At 39.0% G+C, this 11,732-nt stretch overlaps 1 protein-coding gene across 15 annotated transcripts in view; it reads right to left on the reverse strand.

Annotated features, from left to right (window-relative positions):
* KCNMA1 (potassium calcium-activated channel subfamily M alpha 1) overlaps window positions 1-11,329 on the reverse strand; it is a 518,713-nt gene extending 507,384 nt beyond the window's left edge. For all 15 annotated transcript variants that reach the window (XM_086466778.1, XM_086466776.1, XM_086466775.1 and 12 more), the window contains exon 1: window positions 11,021-11,329. In XM_086466778.1, coding sequence (XP_086322904.1) covers window positions 11,021-11,329 — 309 coding nt within the window. The remainder of the gene's footprint in view (window positions 1-11,020) is intronic.
* Between the last annotated feature and the right edge of the window lie 403 nt (window positions 11,330-11,732).

Genomic DNA, 11,732 nt, shown 5'->3' on the forward strand with positions numbered 1-11,732 from the left:
CATCCTCAGCAGCCAGCCCACCTCGCCCAAGGTGGCCTGCCAGGACCAACACAACTTGGGCACAAACATAAAGCCCATAAACACAAGCTTAATGCTGAAGTCAGAGTTACGGCACAACAGAAGAAAAAGCTCTCTGGAAGAGCAATTGCAGGAAGCTGTACATACATTGTACACCATTTAAAAAAAAAATAATAATAAAGCCAGAAACTTACTAAAAAGCTCATCTAGGATCTTTAAAAATTCTCTAAAAGCATGACTAACCTTAAGTTTATAAGGAGCAAGACACAATAAATAAACATAAGAACAACATGTGCTCTGTACTTCAGCATTTATACCCTCAAGCCTAATCTAAACCAGCTGTGGGGACTGCACGCCCATTAACAGGTGGAGTAGATCAGGTGTGCTCCTGGAGCTCATCTTCCTACACAGTTTCACCTGAAGGGAATCCACTTAATCATGCTGGAAAAGCTAGAGTTTACTTTCAAAAGTGCATTCCTCATCCAGATAAAATGTTGAAGTGAACAAAATCATATTCATCAAAGGACATAATGAAACTAATACTTAGCATGCTAATAATGAAACATCCTCACTTGTAAATCTTTCCACTATTCAACTCTTACTTATGCAATCCTTTCTGCTCAGTAAAAATGCCTAAAAACACATATAATGGTTTAGGATATGGAGTTACTACCACCTGTCAGTGACAGCCTGTCCTCAACACAACTCAGATACTTTGCAGCAAGTCTCCTCTCAGACATTAAAGTTTGGATCTATTAGCACTGTCAAACCATCACCTCAGCATGGTAAGCGGAGCCAGTCTTGGAAGACTAAATGAAAAACACTGCTGCCTCAAAACACCTAAGTTGCTAAGTTGCTCTGACGGATTAAATTTGGGTTTTCAGAAAGTGGTAAGTGAGGTAACAGCTTCAACAGGTGTTAGGTCAGATCAGGTGTGGTTTACATCACCTTCACTTCATAGCAAGTCTTAAAGTAGATGTAAACACTGCATAATGTGGCTCAGACACCTTCACAGAAATCATCATGCAATCATGTATGCTCTAAACCAAGTTGGTATTTCCCTACCATCTCAAGAGCACTCATATGCAGCACAACTAGGTTCTGAATAACAGCCTGGAGCTCTATCCACCATCATAACATATCATATCATCCCCCTCCATCACACTCACCCACACCCCTTAAATCAACTCATTACGTGATGTGACCCACCTCTTAACAAGACTGAGTGACACTCTGGCTGATCATTAGTGAAGGACACCAACCATTAGTAACCAAACTCAGCAGGTTTACTCTCTTTCTTACTGCACTCAATGCAAGTCTAGAGTCTTTACTGCAGTACCTTCGAGCTGCTGAAGGCAGAAACATTAGCTATTTCAAAACTGAGTATTATATTTCCTTGTGTATTAAAAGCAAACAGACAAGCCTATGAAATTCTAGGTTTACTCTGGTTTTTAAAAAAAATGAGTAAACATTTCACTCTAGAGATTGAACTATTTTCCACATCTACAAATTATGAATACACATTCTCTCATTCAACCACTCTTTAATAAGACAGGGAAGTTTCTAAATATAGTTTCTGTAATCAATTATAAGAATACACTTTTCTACGCAGTTGGCAGAGGAACAAGATTAATACGTATTCACTTTAAGCCATTAGCATTTCTCACTTTAAAGAACACAAACCCAAAGACAAATAAATGCATGGACAGTCAATAAAGGCAGAAGTTTATATAGAGCTTTATTAAAGCAACTGTAGCCATAGAAATGATAACATGTTCTGAATACCTGCACAATTTCAATATGGGACCATGAAAAATTTATTTTTCTAACCTGTTTTTTATTAAAGTAACTTCTAAGAGCAATCAGCTTGAAATAAGTATTTTCGGTTAGGGGGTGTGTATCAGCTTCTCAAGTACAAGAAAACTAAAATTAGAGTATTAGATGTTAATGCAAGAGACACTACTGCTTTAAAGAGCTTTAAAACAGTGTGTAACTACAAACACCGAAGTACCTTCTCCTATGTTTACAGATACAGAGAAGGGAAGCCAGGGGATTAGGTAAACCCTACTCAAGTTCAGAATATGATGTGGAACATTGACATAAAAAAAAAAAATAATAGGTACCTGGATTTTAGATGTTACATTCATTGACAAGCAGCTAAATAAGGAAGTAAGTTTTCATGAACAATAATACCTCTTTCTGAAACCACCTGAAATTATCACTCTGAAATCAAACTCATTCACATCTTAAATATAAATTTTGGTGTCTGAACAGCTGTTTTGTGCAAGCATTGACATAAGTTCCACATATTAACCTAAACAACTGCTGTGCGAGTTTTCTTTATGTTATTATGCATAACTTAATAACAAACATAATGCCATAAATTGGAGATCAGAAAAATCAAATGTTTTTTTCTTCCTCTCCTGGAATCACATCTTACCATTCAGTTGGCAACTCAAAGATACCAAGGTTTTACTATAGTACATATCATTTAAGTTAACATTAAAATTTTATCACTTAAATCGTACAGGCAGAGTGAAAGCTCCACACTTTGGACAGTATTTTCCACTTTTAGTAAATTAAATCGTTATTATATCCTAGGGACACATTCCAGCAAAGCTACTAAAATTATTTTCACAACTATCAAAACTGTGAAGATTTTAGTGTTTTTTCTTTTAGGAACAACAGATCTATAATATGAATTCTGCTCTTCTGACTCATGAACAGGCCACACCATAACTTACACATACAAGGCAGAGTCAGAGGAGGAAAAACAGCATTTAGTCAGGTAAAATTTTGTATGGCCTTAAACCAAAAACCAGACTCTCTCTCAATTGAAGACATCATTCCTTAAGCATATAATCCACGTCACTCTAAAAAAAGCGTAACATAACAATCGGTAACTATAACCGTACCTTGCAGAGAGCGGAAAAATAACATTACCACAAAGGACACAAGGAAACAAGTATGCATGATGGCTGAGAGCCTTTAGTGATATGAAAATGATGTGAACATAAAACCAGCATTCCACTGGTTTTGATGCTGAAGAAATCAGAAGCCTTTGGATATAAATGTGTTGGGAATAGAAGAAAACTAGGACAAAAAGCTGGAAAAAATTCCCACATAATAAAATCAATTTATCAGAAGTGTATAATCAAAGCATTAAAAAAATTCCCTTATGGGGAAAAATGTTTGCAGCACATATGGATAGACCCTGCAATACCTTCTCCTAACTAGGCTGTTCTTGTGACTAAAAGGAAAATGAAAAAGGAGGGAGTTTTCCTTCACTCCTTAAAACCCAAGTAGAGTTTATCAGCTTCCTTATGAAACAATATTTATAGTACAGTAACCTAGAAAACGTAAAAACATCACACAACATCTGCCTGTTGATCAGCAAACTCACTGTCGAAAACGTGATGTCAAATCACCTGTAGCCAAAGAATTCACCATATATGAACACAGCTGAAGTGCTCTACATGAACTACGACCATCATAGGCAAAGAAGCTGGTAACCTGTTTCAAGTAATTTCTGTCCAGCAGAATACCCACGCATAATCACAACTGAAATGAGTCTAACAGAGTTTATACTAGAAAAAAATACAAGATGCTTACACAAAGAATCACTCTAATATATTTCACTTTATTTTTTGTAATATTAAGGTCACCATTTGCAAATAGTTTTTTTTAAAAGGCATATCTGTAATAATGTTTCCCCTACACTTGAAAAAGAAAATGAATCCAACACCAGTAGTCCTAGAGTTAATCTCATTAATAATATCAAATTTAAAGTGAGTCACCTTTTTATTTTAACAAATAAGAGCTAAACAATTACATAAAAATGTAAAATATAACATGAAAAATGAATTAAATATGACAAGAAAGAGAATGCCAAATATTTAGTCAGCATTTGCTTGGACAAAGGGGAACAAAACCATATTATAAATTTATGCCTCGGCATATAAATAGCAATAAAAATACAACACAGCAGTTGTATTAACTATTATTGTTTTTATACTATATTGTTTTTATATTAAAAATACAACTAACAGTTGTAGTGACAAGCCACTCAAATTCTGGCCCAGTTACTGTGCTATGCTACAATTGATGATGTCACAGTACTTCTCCACACTCTTCTGGTCTGGTGATGAGATTTGGGTTTTTTCTTCGCTGTATGTTAGCAGTTCTGATATTTAAGTTAGGTAGTGCATCTAAGGACATCCAAAGGGATTTCCAGGACTCAGGGCTGCAGCTGCACATGCATCTCTATCCTGCAGGTGATCCACGGGGCAAGGGACCTATGCCAGTTCCACTAAATGTGCACTTACTGTGGTTGCAGAAAAAGAGCCAATATTTATCATTGCACATCAGCTTGCAGGAGAGAAGCCATGATAGGATATTATCAGCAGTTCAAGCATTCAGATTTTTATTTCCAAGTGGGGCCTGGCAGAAGGTGCAAGTCTTGACTGGAATGGAAACATACCTTGTGTGATTTTTAAATACTATGTTTCTAATGTTGAAATCCCAGACATAATGGCCACAAGCCAAGTAAATACACCTCACTACAATAAAAGAAAAAAGCTTTTAAAAGCTTAAGATGTTAACGTAAGAATCATTTAAAAAAAAAAAAAAATCTGATTCCTCTAGAACACTGTGAACATCTAGGCCTGAGTCCAAAACCACTAAAGTTATTAGGACTGCCTCCCTTTATTTTAACAGGCTTTGGATAACGCTCTCCATTTCTGTAACTCTCAAATAGACAAATACATGCAATATATCATCTCAAAGCAAACTGAACTCAACACATTTCAGTGGCAGCACATTCATTTAAACAGAACCATGCATACTATATATGGGAATAAAGTGTTCCTCTCAATGATGCAAACCCGATGTATTCTCAGGCTATAAATACCATCAGGATTCAAAATGGGCCCTTCCTGGCCAATACATCTCTGACAGGCATGGAACATAGGTATCTTTCTTTCTCATTTATTCATCCAGCTATATGATTGGTAAAAGTGTTAGCAAACTTCTGCTGCATTTCCACCTTCTATTGTCACGCAAGGTGACCTATGTGCCACAGACAAAGTGCTCACACCTGCAAACCATGAGGCCTAACACAGAATTTGTGTACTTAGCCCTGTGTAAAGTTGGCATAAACACCAGTCTAGTCTTGCACTACAGTTTTGCACTGACTTCCCAGGCTGTGTGGAAGAGTCAGACATTGTAGTCCTGCGAGGAGCAGGGAGTTGGACTCAATGATCCTTATGGGTCCCTTCCAACTTGAGATATTCCATGACTCTTAAGTCTTCAACCATGTAGCAGCATATGAACTCATTACAGAAACACAGCATTTTATGATAGCTTTTTAAAGTGTAGTCTCTTTCCTTTTGTAACTGAAATGATACGTGGGGGAGAAAAATATTTTTTAACCATTAACACCCACACATAACATTTTAGCAATCTTTCCCTTGGAAAACCTCCACAAGCTGTATTCACTGTGTCCTTCTCAGACTTCTGATAATTCAATAATTTTCATACATGTAAAATACATAATGTTATGCAATGTGACTGTTGCCCTGTATACAATCTCACATTACAGAATGTCTCACTGCTGCTGAACTACAGCCTGATCTTGCTGAGAAATTATTACCAGCCAACCCTGAAATTCATATAAAGCTTTGTCAATCTGAGTTGGATTCCACAGAACAGCAGAGCCAATCTCTGAAGGAACACTGACCATTGCTCTGTATTTTGCCTGCTGACGAGAGATTACTGCTTCTTTTTAGGATTTGTTCCAGGAAGGGCACTCAATGACTAAGACTCACAATCCATTTCCTTGCAATAGTACAGCACAGACATGGATCATCATTGCTTTTTTAATTATAATCATTAAATCCTCTCCCTGCAGAGATTATATTTAGGACTAGCACTTTCTAAATTTTCTAGCCCTGGGGCTGTAAACTGCCCTCATTCTGCATTCAGAAATCCCACAGCATCAAAACTGTGTACATAGATCATTTTTATTTCAAAGCTTTTTGTTCCCTATTCCAGGCATTTCTTCTATTGAGCTAAACTGGAAAAAAACCTGTGAAATCTAATGGTTTACAAACAGCATTTACAGATTTGCAACCATCTGAGAGTTGCAAATTCTTTCTGAGCACAGATTTTTCTCCTTAAATGTATGTGTTGCAAAGCCTTGAAAATAAGTACGATATTGTGTCAAAATAACATTTTCGTTGAGATTGTTTGGTTTACAGCTTAAATTCTTGTCCATACATTTTCTTTTCTGCATGCATAACCAATTTTACCATGTGTATATAAAATGTGAAATCCATTATGAGCTCCAGAGAGCTGAAAGTATCTTCCTTTTCACAGTGTGGAGTGACAGTAGCACACAACTTTCCTTACCAGTGCCTTATTTTGCTTGTAGATACACCACCCGCAAAGAGAAGCGAGTACCTTTTCTTTCAGTCCTTGACCTCTCCCCCATGTCCATCTCTCAACTGGCAACCTGTCTGTGGGACGCTCGTGGAGTAATTACGCACAGACCACCTGATAGCCATGAGACAGGAACGATTCAGTGCCTTGAGCCAGGCTGCACATGTGACTAACGAGTGAAATGCATTACAGTCCACTGCTAATCCCTTGAGCCTTCCAGTTGTTCATATGCTTCTGCTTGGTACATCTTTGAGAGTGTCACGATAAGGTTTCCACATACAGATTTAAATGAAGGGATCTCCTGCGTTCTATGTCCACACATGCCTTACAACGTACACTCATACTTTTTTTGATATGTAGTGCCTTGTTTTGAGTTCATTTCTTTGATTTTATTTGGAGAGGACATTTATGCAGGTATTGCTGGGAAACCAACAAACATAGCTCTATGAGAGCCAGTTTGGTAGAAATGCTTCTTTTAGGGGAAACAAATTTTTCCACTTACAAATTTTCTCAGTCCTTTGAGGTCTGGGTGAAAATTCTTAACTTTTCAAAGAAGACTTCTGCAAATACTGTACTTCCAGTAAAAACTGAATTTTTCTATTCAAAACAAATGGGAATGTTGCTTTGTTTCTACTGACCAAATCTAGCACTGTACAATTTATTAAACTTCCAAAATATGTAGACCAATATCAAAGAAGACTATTACGGCTTGTAATTCAGACTAGCAACTGCTGTCTATAATCATAATATAATTTCATTTTATATGCATGCAAGTCCTGGGTTGTGGAAAAGCTCTTCAAAACACTGAAATTATTCCAACAGGAGCAGAGCGATAAAGATACATTCTACCTACTAGAGCCTTGAAGGCATAAGATATATAAGGGGTACCAGTCTTTGGGGAACCAAAGAAGAGTGATATAGGGTCCGGCATCACATTCTTTGAAAGGGTACAAATTTCACTTCATTCTGCACTGGCCAGCTTCAACAACCAGCTGTGCCCCAAACTTGTGCTCTCTCATTCCACTGCTCCTTCTTCTTAAGAGTCTGTTTAAAGCCAAAACATAGTATCAGATAATGTCAGTAGAAAATGCCCTTATGCCCTTCAGAAGCATAGAAAATGCAGCAGCAGATCCATATAACCAAAAGAATTAGACTGCATAATATGCATTTAGCCACTACGTGTACCATGTACTTCACCATGCATATTTATCTTATTTTTCTGTTATTTCCAGAAAGAAGAGCAAATAATGGTGTCAGAGTCCAGCCCACTGAATTTCAATCTCACATTCTACTTTTCACACAGAGACAGGAATGAATTGGTCAGGGGACAAAGCAAAAGCAGAGAAGACACAATCTTTAACAATATCTAAGCATTGTTAAAAATGTAGATGCGAACACTGAGGAGAAAAACAGCATTTGTTAAGTCTCTGCAATATGACTGTAGCTAATTTTGGAAGAATTACATCTAAAATTATATACCATATTAAATAAAGGAATACAAGGGCCTCAACTGTAATGACTCTCACATTACATGAAATACTGACAACACAGGTCAAGATGTACATTTTTCGTTTTGACAGATTTTAAAAAATGCCATCTTACAAAGCAAGCCTAGAGCATAAAAATCCTAAAATCTCGGCAATCATTTTTAATAGGTGACTAATATTAATGTTCTATTCATATACGATGACATAAATTGGATATGGAATTTTAAGGGGCAACATTTACCATAACAGAAGTTCTCATATTCTTGACTTACAGTATCTTGACTTTCTTATCTCCAAGAAAAAAAAAAAAAAACAACACAAAGTGTTAAACAGTTTGTGTCATGTTTTTAAATGCAATGAGTTAAGGAGGGGGGAAAAAAAAAAACAAACCACCCACATTCTAAATCCTATGCAGCCATTAAAAAGCGTTACATCCCAAAATCAAGATGACAATCACTGACAAATCTGAGGAATACAACATAGTGCTTAGAATATAGCAGGAAAAAAAAAAAAAGAATCTTTTTGCAGTTCCTTGCAATGACATATATGGACACGGGTGTTAGCACACTAACTCTGAATTTTTCACATATATATGTGAATTATTCAATAAGAAGCCACAGAAAGTAGACATGAGAAAGATCTCTTTTAGCTCACTCGCTGGGACCGCTCTTTATGTAGATGGTGAGACGAAGTTGTATAACCCCACTCTGCTACAACCTGAGGAGCTGCAGAAGAGGCAGCACAGGGAAGGAAAGGTCCTAACATGCAGAAAACTTCTTCAGTCCCGCAGTAGGAGGAGCTACCTCTTGTAAAATTGCTTTTGCTAGCAGGTCCAATACAGTCGACATAGCATATATACGATCACATTTTTCACCTGCAGCCTCGGCAGCCTTTCCGAAGTTACCATGCAGCACAAAGCATGTGCGTGGTAACAGCAAAGTTTAAGACATTTCCAGTTGTTACTTCAGTTAGCCTTTATACCCTAAACACTAGAAAAGTGTTTTCCAATAACATTACACATACAGAATTCCCTCCAATTCCCCATTTTAGCACGTAAGTAATGCAGGATCAGCCCTTGAAAGTTCTTCTTCACCAGAGGTTTGGAAACCCTTACAAGTGGAACAAATACAGTCTAAAAGAGATTTGTATCTCCCCCTACCTGCAGAGTCCTATATCCTCCTGCCCCAGGGAATGATATTCATGGACATAGCTACTTCAGGTCTCAAACATAAAAAAAACTCAAGTCTTACAACATAGCCACAATACATCAAATCATTCATACCAGAAGTGTTGGAACCCCTCGATGACACCTGTTATTTAGCAAGCCAATACATTTAGCCTAAGAGGTTTCAAAGACAATTTGTATATGCCTTTCTGTACTGGTTAAGAAATGAATGATCTGCTTTAACTGACTGTCTCAACAACGGACTATAAGACCAACAACACCCACCAAGACGCTATGTGTAAGAAGTCTCTGTACAAGTCTCTAACTTTTTATTCTCTCCAGGAAAGAAGCATGAGGTGATAACCTGTAGGATTTTCTTTTTCATCAAGATCCCTGATAGCCCTTGCAGATTTGTCTCATCATGTGAAGAGGAAAATGTTAAATACACACAGAAGAAACTGTAGGTAAGTCTTAACTACCCACCGTTCTTGAAAATTGCCTTTTACCGTTGCAGAAAATGGTATTTCATAAGATAGGCTTATTATCACCAATTCATTTGAGCTTTGTCATCATACCTGGCTAACACCTCTCTAAGAAAGTTCAGGTCTGGTTTTGAACGAAATAAATAATGCCTATAGAGAAGTGATACTGTCCCGTAGGTTTCCTGAAGCTGGAGGTTGAGTTAAAACCTTTTATTTATTTCTTATCTCTAGCAATCCAATCTTCCATAGATAGACCAAGTTCACACTGTAACTGTTCTACTTCCAACCGGAATGTGGAGGTTCATTTAGGCAATCCAAACTGGACACCTACCTCACTAAACCCAAACAAACAAGTGCTGGTACTTCTCACATTCTAACTTTGTTTTTGTCTTCCCCTAAGTGTTAGATCCTTCATATAGCTGGATTATGTGCTGTATCAAGTGTGTTTAGGGGGGAGGGGACAGGAGAAAGGGGAAGACAGCTCACTGTGCGTCAAAGCAAGCTAGCAACCTAGCAACCATATATTAAAAGGTGTGTGTGTTTTTGTGGGTGTCTGTGTGCCAGGAATAACTGAAGCAGATATTATTCCATTTGTAATCCAAAAAATGTGAAAAGGGAAGGGGAGAAACTCCAGCTGTTGGTCTATTTTGGGGTCTGTCAAAATCCACTTTCACAAATACAGAGTCTTAACACTTTCTATCCCATTTGTCTTAAAAGTCTGGACCTGACCAAGTTCTTAGCTTTGCTTTGAAAAGAGACCTTTCAAACCAGAAGCCAACCCTAATTCCAAGTACCACACTTTCTCCCAGACGGTCGTATGCAAAAATCAAGGGGGCAGAGCGGTTGCCTCAAAGATTTCGTACTTAGGTTAAAGTACTGATCTAGTTGTGCTACCTATAAACGCACCAAATACTTCTGGAAGTCTACATGTAATTTATCAAACAGAAGCGTCAAAGATTCTCAGGGAGTGGAACTAGCTTTAAAAATATTTACTTGAGAGGCAAGTTTACCTTTCCAATTTTGTCAAACTTTCTCACTCCACAAGAGAACTGAGAGTTTAGACCAGGAAATACACACTCCCACCCCACCATCATATGCGGTCCCAGGGGCACATATCAACTTCTGAACCGTCCCACCATGCCAGCGTGTGCCTCGCCAAGAGAGCAAGCCAACATCAGGTGTAACTTTTGTGCCACCAGATGAAAACGCTGTGTGGGGCAGGAGGGAGAGGAGAGGACAGAGGGGCACGTCTCGGAGCTGCACCAAACACCTCACTCCTCCAGCCTCACTGCCCACAACAGCAGACAGCATGCTGCCATCCAACAATAGCCCTGGTCTACAAAGCTGGCTTCCGACTACTCCTCCTCACCACCACCACCACCGCACCAAACCATCACCGGCACCAGGAGGGGAAGGGGAGGGGGAGTTACCTTGTTTTTGACCCCGCAGTGGCAGCAGACAGTCCACAGGTACTTGAGGGTCCTCCACAGCAGGATGATAAACAGTCCCCCAAAGAAAGTGACCATGGATGAGGCGAGGAAAGCCCACCACATACGCTGTCCGCGGCTATCGCAAGGCACCTCCATGGTCACCGGGATGATGAGCGCATCCATCTTGGGCACATTGACGGGGGAGGAGGACGAGTCTGTGTTGAGATTGTTGGCGTTGATATTGTTACTCATTCTAATGCCGCCGCCGCCGCTGCCGCCCGGGTAGGAGCCGCCGCTGCCATTTGCCATAGCTAACAGCGAGCCGGGCGCGCAGGGGCTTCCGAGAGCTCCTCCCGCCGCCAGCGCCCCCCAAAAAACCCATCACCAGCCATATTGCTGCTACTGCCGCTGCTGCTCAGCGGAAAAAGAAAAATAAGAATAATAATTAAAAAACCCCAACAAATCAAAACAACCAACCAATCAAACCAAACCAAACAAACAAAAAAAAAAAAAAAAAGAAGAAGAAGAAAAGCGACCGCACAATCCCCGGTTCCCTCTTGGGAGCCGACAGGCCGGTGAATTCCGAGCGTCCTCCTTGTACGGCGAAAATAATATTTAAAAAAAAATAAAATAATAATGAAAAGGTAGTCTCCTCCTCAGATTCCCACCCCTTCCTTCTCCCGCATACACAGCCCCCACCCCGCCCACTCCC

The sequence above is a fragment of the Leptosomus discolor genome, chromosome 6 (assembly GCF_034619465.1).
Source record: "Leptosomus discolor isolate bLepDis1 chromosome 6, bLepDis1.hap2, whole genome shotgun sequence".
NCBI lineage: Eukaryota > Metazoa > Chordata > Aves > Leptosomiformes > Leptosomidae > Leptosomus > Leptosomus discolor.